This window comes from Aotus nancymaae, unplaced genomic scaffold, assembly GCF_030222135.1.
Source record: "Aotus nancymaae isolate 86718 unplaced genomic scaffold, 86718_ANA_hifiasm-v0.15.2.pri h1tg000002l, whole genome shotgun sequence".
Lineage (NCBI taxonomy): Eukaryota > Metazoa > Chordata > Mammalia > Primates > Aotidae > Aotus > Aotus nancymaae.
In genome coordinates, this window is record NW_026988413.1 from 54,911,020 (window position 1) to 54,925,810 (window position 14,791).

A 14,791-nucleotide genomic window follows, 5' to 3' on the forward strand; every position below is an offset into this window, starting at 1 on the left:
CTCTCAGTTAATGTGTTATCTCCTTTCTAGGGATTTGGACTCATAGTTTCTAGGGGCATTGATTACAGAATATCTTCAGTGTAAATGTAACCAGGCCTACTCGTGTATATATGGGACTTGCTTGAATTACTAAATTCCCTCAAGGAACTGAAGCAGTCCTTATTATGTGTTGTTAACAATAATATTTTTTAAATTCATGCATGAAAATATTATAGATTCATGAAGGTGCTTTAATTTATTCTACAGAATGTCATTGAAATGGAAAATTTAATATGCTTACATGCTGGCTGGGGAAATATGTTTTGGATTACAGGAGATAAAGGATTTTTTAAAGGCTTGGCAGTTATGCTAATAGGTAAAGCAAACATCTTATTTAGCAAGAAGTAATATTGTATTCTAAAATTATGCTTTGCAGGAAGAAAGTTTCAGCTATTAGAGACATCATATTTTTATAAGTTTGGAGAAATTTTTATTGGCTAACAAATAGTACCTTGTGCTATGTTTGAATGCCTTTATGTTCAACTCAGTATTTTTCCTCCTTGTTTTTTTTAGTTCTTCACCAAAGGACATGGATGAAAATGAAAGCAACCAGTCCCTGATGACAAGCAGCCAATATCCTAAAGAAGCAGTAAGAAAACGTGAAAATTCAGCACGGAATTCTGGAGGAAGTGATTCTTCTAGGTTTTCTAGGAAAAGCTTCAAACTAGATTATAGACTAGAAGAAGATGTAACTAAATCTAAGAAAGGAAAAGATGGGAGATTTGTGAATCCATGGCCAACATGGAGAAACCCCTCTATTCCCAATGTTCTCAAATGGCTGATAATGGAGAAAAATCACAGCAGTGTTCCAAGTTCTAAAGAGGTAGCGCTTGGCTTTTTTGCGTGCTTTATATTCACTCTTAATATATAACACTCAAGTTAGTTATTTGAGCCCTTGTATATCATACGGCATAGAATTCTGTCTGGGGAGATGAAGTGGATAGGTGTAATCTAGGTCCTAAAGTTCATCATTCAGCAGCAGAGTGCATATAGGAATAACCAACCCTAATCTGGTGGTAACTAGAGGTAGGAACAGAGTGCTTTAGAGGTACCAGAAAGAAAGTGATGCTGACAGGCAGAGCTAGAGATGGCTTGACACGGGAGGTGGATATTTGAGCTGGGCCTAGATTGCTAAGAAGTATTTTGACAGTGATTTTCCAGGTGGATGATGGCATGAACAAGGTCAGGAAGGTGAGAAAGTGCATGACATGCTCTGGAAGGTAGTAGCCTGGTACGTGTGTGGAATATGGATTATGAGGGTGAAGGCGTGACCTAAAGTGCTTGGCTTTTAATCTTTGGATAAGGCTGCCAAAGCTATAAAAGGGAGCTTCAGATGACCTTTCCAGACCTTGAAATTTGAGTATAGGTTCCTAGCCTTTAAATATACTAGTTTTACTTAGAATGATTCTACTTGGCCTTTTCCTAGTCTGCTAGAATAGATAGATCACGGTTTTCAGTTAAGTTGATTTCATGGTTTCCTCTGAGTATATCAATATTTTTCATTGGTGATCCAAGTAAGTACTATAGCTAAGTCTCCTTTCCTTATATATATACCTCTCCCTTGGCCATGTTAACAACACCTCTTTTCATCTGCTTGACTTTCTTTGTATTTATGGATTATTTCCCTGCCTTCCATGGCTTCTCAATGCCAATTTCCTGAGGGAAAGACCCTGAGGTGGTTGTTTAGCACAAGGCTGTAGTCTGAGCTGATGCCTTCCAGGGCTTCTGCCAGCTTCTGTTCTGGGGCACCTTTCACCAGCCTCCTGGGCTCCTTTGTGTCTTCTATGGTGGCCCTTATTTTCTGCATCCCACTTGTTCCTCTGTCTGTGTCATTTTCTCATTTTGGGGGAGCACATTTTCAGTGAACTTCCTGAGAAAGGGTACATGGAGAGTCAGTTGTCTGAAACCTTGCTTGTCTGAAATGTCTTTATTCTCACTCGTGATTGATAGTTTGGGTGTAGAATTTTTGTTTGCAGTTTTCTCTCAGAATTTGAGAGTATTGCCTCCATAACTTTATTTCTGGTACGGCTGTGGAGAAGTTCAGTGTCATTCTTACTCCTGATCCTTTGAACAGGCCCTTTGTTTTCTCCCTAGAGACTTTGAGAATCATCTTTGGCAATAGTGTTCTGAAAATTGCCATGATATGTAGTTCTTTTATTCACTGTGTTCTGTGTGTGGTGGGCATTTCCTTCAGTTCTAGGAAATGTCGTCTCTATCTTTTAAAATGCCTTTCCCTACATCTTTTTATTCTAAAATGACTATTAGTTACAGTAGTTCTATTTTGGACCTCCTAGATCAATTCTCTATAATTAAAATAAATTTCTCCTGTTTTTTTTTTTTTTTTTTCTTCTTATAAACAAAGATTTTACTGTGTTGGTCCACAATTGTATTTCATGGAGCAGGGCCCCTGGGGTGGGGGTCCCTGTGCAGTAGTTGGTGGGACAGATGGAGCAGTATAACTGGTCAGGCCCAGAAGGGGAGGAGGAGAGCTGGGAGCTCCTTAAAACCTACTGAGGGGCCGGGCATGGTGGCTCACGGCGGTATTCCCAGCACCTGGGGAGGCCGACACGGGCGGATCACTTGAGTCCAGGAGTTTGAGACCAGCCTGACACCATGGTGAAACCTTGTTTCTACTAAAAATACAAAAATTAGCCAGGCATGGTGGAGCACCTGCAGTCTCAGCTACTTGGGAGACTGAGGCAGGAGAAGCCCTTGAGTCCGGGAGGTGGAGGTGCAGTGAGCCAAGATCGCGCCATTGCACTCCAGCCTGGACAACAACAACAACTAAAAAAACCTACTGAGGCCACAGTGTGGGGGATTAGCATGAAGAGGAGGTCAGGCTTAGCCCCAACAACTCAGAATTCCACTTCCTTGTACAGGCCTCACTTTTCCCACTGGGCCCCAGGGCAGGTCTGAGGGTCTGAGGTCTGTTGGTCTGAGGGTCCTAGGGAAATCCAGCCACTTTGGAGTCTAAGATATTTAGCATCATGGCCAAGCCCCATTTTCCATATCTCTTTTCACAGCACCCTCTCCACTGTCCCCACCCCATTCCTCGGGGGAAAAAAATGTATTTTTCTTTTATTATACTTCGTGAAACTTTTTCGGGTACATAAACCACAAACTGATCGGCTGACAAAAGGAGGAAGAGGTGAGGCAACCAGAAACCTTCAGGGACCAGTTCCCTCCAAGCCCAGGTCTCTTCTTCCCAGTACAGCTTGGCCTACATGCCAGCAGGGACCCTCACCCTACACACATTGGGATATGGCCTTGACCCCTTCTCCACAGCCCAGTGGCTCAGTCCTGTGAAGGACCAAGGCAAAGGGGAAAAAGACTCTGCTGCCTGATCCCATGCTGCCACTCACAGACCCTCTGTTGATTGGCAGCACTTAACAGGTTAAGAAAAGAGAAAGATGAAAACACAGAAAAACCCAAACACCCAGATGGGGAAATGATGTGGGGAGAGAGTGTCCTGGGAGCCTCAGTAGCTGGCCTCCTCCTGGTAGCAAGGGGGAGATTCAGGTACCTCCCCCAGTCCTGGGCAGTCGCTGGTGCCCAAGTGAGCCCTGTCGGCCACGGTGCCTTGCTGGCAGTACTTAGTGTTGTATATCTGCTGGCCCAGGCCAAAGACCTAGCCACTCTGGTGCCCTGTGTGTAGCTCATCTGCAGGAACATGGAGTAGTTGTCATACTTGTCAGTTCCTAGCTTGGTGTCATAGATGTGCTGCTGCATCCCAGGAGCTGTCATGCCCACCTGGCTGGCACACTTGTTTGTACCCATCTGGAGGCTGATAGTTGAGTGGTCCATGGGGGCAGGATGTGGTTCCTGGGGTTATAGAGATGCCTCCTCGTGCTATATGTGGTCATGTCTAACTGGCTGGCAGTCACATTTGTTGGTGCCCATCTACAGCCCAATGGCGCACTGGCTGGCTTTCATGGTGGTGTCCTCGAAGTTCTGCTCCTGCTTCTCCGAGTACTTGATGCCGATGTCCACCCCTTCTGCAGCCCCTTAATCTTGACCTTCCCCACCAGGGTGAGAAGATACACCTGCACCTGCATCATGTTCCTACTCTCAAATAGGTCGTTGGCCTCTAACAGGTCCACGGGGTTCATGCCATAGCTGACCATGACCTTGATGAAGTTGGAGAGGTTTTCTAGCTGGTGTCACTTCTGCATGGAGCAGGTGGTCTTGAGGACTGAGCCTGGCTGTAGCTTGTTCATGAGTGTACACAAGATAATCCTGTCCTTCAGGCCCTTCTGGAAGTCGGGGCTGATGGAGAGACTGGTGAGTCTCTCAATCCAGCTGTGGAGCTCTGCCTCCTTCTGGGGGTCATACTTGGACAGGAGCCGGTTCTTGACCTCGGCTGACAGCCGTACAAGGGGCTCTTGTTGAACTGCGTGGAGCTCATGGCTGGTGAGCATGGTGGTGGGCACGGTGGTAGGACGGGACCAGATGGGACTGGACAAGATGGGACCGCGGGGCGGGTGCCGGGCTGGGATGCCTCTCCTGTGTTTTATCTTTTTTAAAAATATTACATGGCCAGGTGCAGTGGCTCATGCTTGTATTACCCATACTTTAGGAGGCTGAGGTGGGAGGATTGCTTGAGTTGAGGAGTTCGAGACTGGCCTGGGCAACATAGCAAAATGCCCTCTATATAGAAAAAAAATGCAAAAAATTAGCCAGGTGCAGTAGAGTGTGCCTGTAATCCCAGCTACTTGGGAAGCTGAGGCAGGAGGATCACCTGAGCCTGGGAGGCAGAGGTTGCATTGAGCTGAGATCGTGCCACCACACTCCAGCCTGGGTGACAGAGCAAAACCCTGTCTCGAAAAAAAAAAAAAATTATATTCCGAGGAGTTGGCTCCTGAGAGGAATGATGCTAGGTGCGATGGAGTGTGGTTTTTCATGGCACCTTATAGACAGTTGTGTCCCAAAAGAGGGATGCTAATAACTGCTGAGATCCTAAAGAGCAAGCCTAACTCTAGCCATTGGCATACAGGCATTAAGCAGAAACCTGGAAGTTGAAATGATAGAATCTTACTTGTCTAGACCAGCTCTATGGTTTTACTACTGGTAACGTTTTTATTTGTGGATGGCTTGAGTGCAGATTTTTGGAGACCTTCTAAAGGATGGAGAATTGGCTTGACAATAGTGCACATGCGGCAAGTTTTAAAGAAGCAAGGAACTCAAAAGTCATGCTTGCAGAAGTTCAGGCAGACCTGATTTCTTAAAGATGTCTAGGGTTTTTAATGACCACAAATAGCAAGCAAGCATGCAGCTTACCCCTTGATAGAGTCTCACTCTGTCACCCAAGCTGGAGTACAGTCGCCCTTTGAGGCTCACTATAGCCTCAAACTCCTGGGCTCAAGTGATCCTCAGACTCCCAGTGGTTTTTGTAGATAGCCTGATACAGTTTTATGGCAGAGAAGATTAATTAAACAATGTCTTCCAATTTTAATAAATTTCTGCAATCCAAAAAAAAAAATTTAATTCTGAAAAATTTCCTCAATAATTTCATTTTTTTAAACTTTATGTCTCATAGAGTTTTAGTGATGACCGAAAATGTCATGATACATGATTTTTTTATAAAACTGGAAAGTATGAATACTCTGATTTCAAACATGCCATGCATAAAATAGGACTACAAGTACAGATCATAGTGTTAACAGTGGTTATAATCTCTGCATGTTTGCATGTTGTTATAGTGTGGCCACTATTTATATTTTTCTGCATTTTCCAGACATTAAGAGCATTTTCTCTTATAATCAAGGAGTTTAAAAATATTAAGCCATTTTGATTGATCTCATACTCTTAATACATATGGCAAAAATGTCAAACATTAGCATCAATAATTAATTGAATTGGAGTTTTTTTGGTAACACATCTATATTTATTCAGTGTTCACATATATCTTATGTGAAAAAGAAAAATGTTATTTTTTAATTTAAAAAATCTGAGTTGCAAATTAGAGGTATAGGTAGTAAAGTTTTCTAAGGTGATTAAAATGTCTTCAGCTGGAGGAAAAGTATTATCTTGTCTTCTTTAAACGTGATATTTTAAAAACATGGTTTAAATGGATTTGAGTCACGTCTTTCTCTTTTACCTCATTAATATACACACACGTATGCTCTTAAAATAGTAAGTATATTAAGAAGATATGAGTTTCATGGTTTAATTTTAATGTAAGATAATATTTATGCCATGGAAGGAGCATAGCTTAGTGAAAGAGAGGTCTTTTGAGTCAGGAAGCCCTAGATTTCCCTCGTGATTGGGTACTTCCCTGTTGTATGACTTTGGCAAGTTTCTTAGTGACCTTAGTCTGCCTTGGTCTGGTCATCTGTAAAATGGCAGTAATATCTGCTTCACAAATTTAAATGACAGAATATACCTGAAGCACCTTCCAAAGAGTAGCGGTTGAATGAATGTTAGGATTTTTCCCTTTTCCTGAGAAAAGTAAAACATTAATTAGTGTACTAGTTAATTATGAGTCTTGGGATTTTCCCTTTTGCAGCTTTCAAAAAGGAAGACCAGCCAAGAAAGTCTTGATCTAGTCAAGAAAATGCAAGTGAGGCCGGGCATGGTGGCTCACGCCTGTAATCCCAGCACTTTGGGAGGCTGAGGCAGGCGGATCATGAGGTCAGGAGTTCGAGACCAGCCTGACCAACATGGTGAAACCCTGTCTTCACTAAAAATACAAAAGTTAGCTGAGCATGATGGTGCACGTCTGTAATCCCAGCACTCAGGAGGCTGAGGTAGTAGAATCGCTTGAACCCGGGAGGCGGAGGTTGCAGTGAGCCAAGATTGCACCATTGCACTCCAGGCTGGGCAACAGAGTGACTCTGTCTCAAAAAAAAAAAAAAGTTTTATTAACATAATATAGGCTTCACGTATTTAAAATGCATAATTTGATGAGTTTTGACGTATGTGTATACCCACGAGAAGATCACCACAATCCATATAATAAACATATCTATTATCCCCCAAAGTTTCCTTGTGTCCTTTTGAAATCCATCTCCACTTATTCTCCCAACCTGGACCCCAGGCTGTTACTTTTTAAGAAAACATGTTATTAAATGAGGTTTAATGGGAAGAAGTATGGTTTACTACAGTGGTTCTGGCTGGGTGACCTTGCCTGAGTGCTGTCACTTCTCTAATTCATTGTTTTCTTATCTGTAGAATGGAGCTGGTTTATAGGACCTACCTTCAGTGTTGTGGTTAGTAGCCAGTAGCAGTTAGTACATTGTCTAGCACATAATAAGTACTTCATAAATGGTAGCTATTGTTAATAGTTTTTTATTTTGTGTTATACTAAAGTACTTGATATATTAGGTAGTTTATCATCATCACTACGTGCTCAATATGATGCTAAGTATGAGTACATAGTAGGTACTCAGTTTATATTCATTTCCTCTCCCTTTCCTCATTAATTCTTGATAAGTATGCCACTTGGCATATGTCATTGTTCACTAATGTAACTACCAAATTTAAGAACTGATTGAAAGTTGACATTCATTTATTTACTCATCCAACAAATTTTGTTGAGCACATGCTGTGTTTCACTCATCAAACTGAGCACTGTGAATGATTCCACCTTTCATAAGACATGGGATAAATTCTGTATACATAGAATATCCAGAGGAGATATGTGAATAGGGAGATATGGAAGTTGAGAGGCAGGAGCGAGTGCTTCTAGCTGCGGAGACTCAAGAGATGGTCCGAAGGGATGAGCGGGGAAGGTAATTTAACCTGAGAAGTGGGGTGAGTGCCGTGTGGGGTTCTTGAGCTCAATCTGGAGTGGGAAGCAGTCTCCGTGTAGGTGGAGCAGAGCACATGTGGAAGAGGAGCATGAAACACAGCCAGAGAGGAGAATTGGAGCAGTCCCTGGGCCGCTAACTGCTGGGCAGAGGTGAGACAGACTTTGTCAGCCAGTGGAGAGCCAGTGAAGATTTTGCAGCAGAGGAGGCTTATGTTGTGCCTTAAGTTGGCTGTTTTCAAGGTGGCTCTTGTGCATGGATTGAGTTTACAGGTAGGTAGTTGAGCAATCTGGAGAGCTTTGAATGTCTGGATATTTCTTAGCATCTTAACTAGGTTAGTGGCTCCATGGAAATGCGTAAGATTGGTAGGATTGGTGCCTGATTGGTTGTCATGGTTGGAACTTGCTTGCTTCTTCTTTGGAATACTTGTAGAGTGCTTATTGTGTGCCAGCCACTCCTAATTCTATTCTCACAGAAATGAAGCATAGGTATAATTATTCCCATTTTCCAGGTGAGGAATCTAAAGATTAGAATGGCTAAGAGAAACCTTTTTGTACTCCTCCTGTGCTGCTCCTTCTCTTCCTGTCCAGGCCTTCTTCCCATTCAGACTTTCCCACTGACCTCTCAGTTTCCCTTCACCAGCATCTCCCCATCTGCCCTCTCTTTCTCTATCTACCACTGTCTCCTTTGCTCAGGTCCTCATCTCTTCACATCCTGGCCACTGTTGTGACACTCTCTGTGGCATTATTTGGACTCTAGAATTGTTTTATCTAAACATAAGGGCAAAAAGATGCTTCCTAGGCTGGGCGTGGTGGCTCACTCCTGTAATCATAGCACTTTGCGAAGCGGATCACTTCAGCGCAGGAGTTCGTCGCCAGACTGGGCAACATGGCGAAGCCCACTCTGTCTCTACAAAAAAAAAAGATGCTTCCTCATTTTCTTAGAGTGAACCCTGACACTCAAGGTTCTTACTGTATTCTCATCTTTATAGATTTAGTCTGTCCCCTGCCCTCAGACGCCACATTCCTGTTTGGCTCTGTACCTTTGCTTGGGTAGTTTCTTCACTTCAAATGCCCTTTTTCCTTTTCTCTGTATCATGAATTTCTCATCATTCTTTAGGAACTCACACAAGTCACTGTGTCTGTGATGCCTCTGGCAACTGGGCTCTTCATTCCCTCTTATCAGTCTATAGCATGACCTGTATTTTAACTACTTATCCAGTACCACACTGTTTCAAAGTTGATTTAGTGGCAACTTAAAAACATACATTAAGCAGTAAAAAAAGAAATGGATGAGCATCTAGGAGCAAGTGGACTATTAGACTAGAAAACTAAAATAAAGCCAAGAATGAAGTTCATACAGAAATGTGTTCCATGATGTGCTGCACATTGCTGCAGGTAGCCTCAGCTTTTCCTTAAACTTCCTAAGAGAGAAGTAGCATGAAATCTTAAGTTTTCCCAGTGACAGAAATGAGAAAGCCAGGTGCTCTAGAGGAGGAGAGTTTTTCCTGTTACAAGATGTGAGAGAAATGTTTCTAGGGTAAGTAGGAAGGTGGAGGTGGTACCAAGTCTGCAGCCTGAACACATGCATGGCAAGTTTCATGAGGTGGCTTCCTATGAGAGACCTCCCTGCAGTTATGCAGCATGGTACCAGAGCACAATTCATTCAAAGAGCTTTATAAAAGCCAGTACTGTGATGCTGCAACTGCACAACTTTTTGTTGGCCTAGCTTAATCCAGATATAAACTGTAGAATAACCAAGGAGTAATACTCTTCGCACTTTGTTATAGTTATTGTTTTATATCCATTTAACACCCCCCCTTACCTCAGTGATCCACTTCTCACAGGAAAGGATCATATTCACGTTGGTTTGATCAATGGTAGAAAATCAGAAAGGTAATGAATTAGGAAAAAAGTTTATGACTGTGATTTGTGTGGGAATCATCACAGTGGTCCATTTTAAATTATAAGTACTCAGAAAGTGAGATTCAGGCCAGGCACAGTGGCTCATGCCTATAATACCAGCACTTTGGGAGGCCAAGGCAGGAGGATCACTTGAGCCCAGGAGTTCAAGACCAGTCTGGGCAACATAATGAGACCTTATCTCTTCAAAAAATAAAACATTAGCTGGGTGTGGTGGTGCTGTGTGCCTGTGGTCCCAAGCTGAGAGGTTGAGCTGAGATGATCACTTGACCCTGGGAGGTTGTGGCTGCAGTGAGCTCTGATTATGCCACTGCACTCTAGCCTGGCTGACAGAGCGAGAGCCTGTCTCAAACAAAAACAAACAAAGAAAAGGGAAAAAATATCAAATTCATGATTCATGTCTGAGATCCAAGAGCTACAAATAAATGATCATAAGCTTTCTTTACTATTTCCAGAGACCAACCTGATTTTAAGGCAGTTTTTAGCAGCAAATACGTCAGCTGAATAGAATGGCAATAGAAAAATGACTTCATCTAGGCCAGTCTCCTTCTGGCCCTACCAAAGAGAGCCTTTAAAAAAATCATACATTTAGCAGCACTCAAAGTTTTAAATTTAATTTTCCCTTTTGGATTTGGGATAAAGAAGATTACTATATTATGATTATTAAGTCAGATTCAGAAAGAAGTGTGCATTTTCAAGAAAAAAGCAAAATGAGCAAGTTTATTGAATGACTTTAGTGCTCTGAAAATAGCTCTTCTTGCTATAATTTAGGTCAAAATGATGATGATATAATACCTTTTTTTCTAACTACTGCTTTGTCTGCTTTCTTTATACAAAAAGGAACTTGACAAAGAACTCCCAGTGCTTAAGCCGTATTTTATCACTAACCCTGAAGAAGCTGGAGTGAGAGAAGCTGGCTTAAGAGTCACATGGCTGGGACATGCCACAGTAATGGTGGAAATGGATGAGCTCATATTTCTCACGGATCCCATCTTTAGCTCTCGTGCTTCACCTTCACAGTACATGGGTCCAAAGCGATTTCGTCGTTCCCCATGCACAATAAGTGAACTCCCTCCAATAGATGCTGTCCTTATCAGTCACAACCACTATGACCATCTGGACTACAATTCTGTCATTGCTTTGAATGAGCGATTTGGTAACGAGTTGAGATGGTTTGTGCCTTTGGGTCTCCTTGACTGGATGCAAAAATGTGGCTGTGAGAATGTGATTGAGCTGGACTGGTGGGAGGAGAATTGTGTCCCCGGACATGATAAGGTCACCTTTGTCTTTACACCTTCCCAGCACTGGTGTAAAAGAACTCTAATGGATGATAACAAGGTGCTGTGGGGCAGCTGGTCTGTCTTGGGGCCTTGGAATCGATTTTTTTTTGCAGGAGATACTGGTTATTGTTCTGCTTTTGAAGAGATAGGAAAAAGATTTGGACCTTTTGACCTTGCAGCTATTCCCATTGGAGCTTATGAACCACGGTATGTAGACTTCCAAAGAAAACATTCCTGCTACATAAGTTACCTGAATTTAAAAGTAATTATGATTTTTGTGACACTGTAATTTATTATTTTAATGGTGGACTTTTTTTTCCTTTTGTTTGCTGAACTTCGTTATACATGTCAGATTCAGTTAGTTTTTTTTTTATTTTTAAATATTTTAAATATTTTTTAATTGACAAGTAAAAATTGTGTATATGTTATGCAACATGATGTTTTGATATATGTATGCGTTATGGAATGACTAAATCGAACTATTTAACATGCATTATCTCACATCCTTATTTTTTTGTGATGAGAATTAAAATATTTTAATTACAGTCATATCAGTTAAAAAATTACTCAAAATCAGAGATGTTACCATAAAAAAGGGATCAAGGTTTAAAGAATTACTATACCTAGCCAGAAATTCATGTGCCATTCAACTAAAGTTAAACTGGTCAGCCAATAATAAAACCTTCTCTTGTTCTTTCACATGGAGAATACTTTTTTTATATAACTGCTTCTTGCCCCATGACTTGAGTGCCCCAGTCCTCTGTCCTATGGCTCTCATAGCAAAGAGAAAAAGCAAGGAATTGGCCTGTAGCATCAGTGCCATGTGATGGTTTTATTTCAATCAGCACTGAAGTTAATCTTAATCTGGTCATGGCGTTGTTGTACTGCTCACCATTCATCCTCCAACCTTGACATACTCGTGACCTATTTCAGAGCAGTGAAAGGTCACACTGTCATTGGACGCCTAGGAGATTGATCCACTGTCTTTGTTTTCCTTAATACTCTCTGTTTAGGGAAAAGAGAAATGATTTCAAAGAATTAAGTTAGATTTCAGTCAACTCTGGTTTATATGTGCAATAAAGAAAAAACGATGGTAACAAAGCAGTGGATAATTTTTAAAATGTTTTATTCTATAGTGCATGGACAGATACATACAAATATATTTTGTTTAGGTAATTTTATAAGCAGAAGAACAAGTATTTCTCTAATACATGGATGAATTGAATGAATCTGATATTTTATTTTCATCAGATTTCTTTTTTCATCTGATTTCTTTCTTTTCTTTTTTTTTTTTTTTGAGTTGGAGTCTTGCTTTGTCACCTAGGCTGGAGTGCAGTGGCACCATCTTGGCTCACTGCAACCTCTGCCTCCCGAGTTTAAGCAATTCTCTTGCCTCAGCCTCCAGAGTAGCTGGGACTACAGGTGCCTGCCACCACACGCAGTTAATTTTTTGTATTTTTAGTAGAGATGGGGTTTCACCATGTTAGGCAGGATGGTCTCAATCTCCTGACCTTGTGATCCGTCCGCCTTGGCCTCTCAAAGTGTTGGGATTACAGGCATGAGTCACTGCGTCCGACCTCATCTGATTTTGTTATACTTATTTGTTAAATTTTTACATTTGCTTAAACTATTTTGTCCCTATTTTTATTTATTAATGCTTACTTATCCCTTTTTTTTTGCTAGTTTCCTTATTTGAGGGTGCTAGAACCCTTTTTGGTTCTTGATAATTATTAAAATGATTACAAATCAATATTGGTGCTTGAATTTTACTTTTCCAATTATAGTTATAATTCTAGAAAGAAACTCAAAACCTGTCAACCTTGTATTTTTAGAACTGTTTTATTTATTTATTTATTTTTATATCAACTCCTCAGAGTTATATTTTTAGAACTGTTACAAATCAATTTTATATTTGTAACATAAAATTGGTCTTTACTCAGTTGTGTGTGGTGGCTCACACCTGTAATCCCAGCACTTTGGGAGGCTGAGGCAGGTGGATCATGAGTTCAGGAGTTCAAGACCACCCTGGCCAACATAGTGAAACCCCGTCTCTACTAAAAATACAACAAATAGTCAGGCGTGGTGGTGCGCACTTGTAATCCCAGCTACTTGGGAGGCTCAGGCAGGAGAATTGCTTAAACTTGGGAGGCAGAGGTTCCAGTGAGCCGAAATTGTGCCAGTGCACTCCAGCCTGGACAACAGAGTGAGACTCCATCTCAAAAAAAAAAAAAAAAAAAAAAAAAAAAAAAAAGATTGATTTTTACTTGATATATGTTCTTTTTTTGTTTTGTTTTGTTTGAGATGGGAGTCTCACTCTGTTGCCCAGGCTGGAGTGCAGTGGCGTGATCTTGGCTCACCACAACCTCTACCTCCCAGGTTCAAGGGATTCTCCTCACTCAGTCTCCCAAGTAGCTGGGACTACAGGCTCCCACCACCACACCCAGCTAGTTTGTGTGTGTGTGTGTGTGTGTGTTTTTAGTAGAGATGAGGTTTCACCATGTTGGCCAGACTCATTTCAAACTCCTGACTTCAAATGGTCTGCCCGCCTCGGCGTCCCAAAGTGCTAGGATTATAGATGTGAGATAATCCTATAATCTCACATCCTATAATCTCACAGTGGCTGGCCTGATGTATCTTCTTAACATATTAAAACATCTTTTAATTGTTGTTATGAAAATAAGTTTTCATATGTAGTAATATATACATTTGTCACATATATTTGTGATAATAAAATGTGTACAACAAAATTTACCCACATAATCCCCCTTTCCTGCTTGTGTTGCAGCCATCTTGTATCTCAGATAGGAAAAAGACAAGGAGGCTATTATTTGCCCTAAGAGAGTTAAATTGTGGTAGCCTCTAATGTGTAATCTGTTTCTTTGGTTAGTATTAACAGCTTTAGAAATAAGATTATCCATTGAACAAAGCTTGAGGGTGCTCTATATATTTAAGATGTTTACACCAAAAACAACTTTCAATAATATGCTTGGAATATTTCATTCTTACTTTAGGGATCTGTCAGCAGATATTCTACCCAAGTCAGTTAAGATTTTAAGTTTTTATTTTGTTATATCAGAGTAAAATTTTTAAATCTAAGGTGGACAGGAGTGTATCTATCCCTTTGATTTGCACTAAGATTTAAAAAAAAATCAAGAAAGAAACACCAAAAACCGTTTTCATCTTTCCCTGAATTTCAAGAGTCAGGAGATAATGGCAGAACAGTGCTGCTCTCATTTGCTGTTGAGGAGAACACAGTGGCTTTGTTCTTAGGCTTCTGTAGGACCCAGCAACTCCAAACAGTACATTTCTGTTGCAGATGGATAAACTTCTCCCCGATGTCTTCTGTAAAGTGTGGAAGCTCCTGTGCTGAATCCATGTCTGCTGGTCTTCACTGTGTGTTAGTTGTCAGTGGCAGAGTAGGATGTAAATAATGTGAACACAGTGCTGTTTTTCCCCCTTGAAACTGATGACTTAGAACGCAGAGGATTTGCTTGTAGACAGTACACTTTCTCCTTTGTTTCAGAAATAATAAATCTTTCTTCTGAAAGTGTTGGTTTTATTTACACTTTTGGGAGAATTCTGTAAAAGTAGATGATGTTCTCCATGCCTTCCTAAGCCTTGTCTTGTTTAATTCTCACAATACCCTCACATAATGGGGTAAATTTATATTTCATGAACAAAGAAATAGAAGCTCAGAGAATTTGAACAGACTTTCCAAAGGCATTCTAGGAACTGCAAGAGCTGGGATTCACACCCAAACCTTCTGCCTCCTGAGCCCTTGCTCTTCCCAAGGCATTAGGTA

General features: G+C 41.1%; 1 protein-coding gene and 1 pseudogene across 4 annotated transcripts in view; one reads left to right on the forward strand and one right to left on the reverse strand.

Moving 5' to 3' along the window:
• Positions 1-14,791, forward strand: part of NAPEPLD (N-acyl phosphatidylethanolamine phospholipase D) — a 47,002-nt gene that overhangs the window by 20,841 nt on the left and 11,370 nt on the right. For all 4 annotated transcript variants that reach the window (XM_012456502.2, XM_012456509.3, XM_012456518.2 and 1 more), the window contains exons 2-3: positions 553-862; positions 10,550-11,196. In XM_012456502.2, the coding sequence (XP_012311925.2) occupies positions 569-862; positions 10,550-11,196 (941 nt within the window). In that variant the 5' untranslated portion in view covers positions 553-568. The remainder of the gene's footprint in view (positions 1-552; positions 863-10,549; positions 11,197-14,791) is intronic.
• LOC105720220 (calponin-2-like) lies at positions 3,518-4,444 on the reverse strand (annotated as a pseudogene).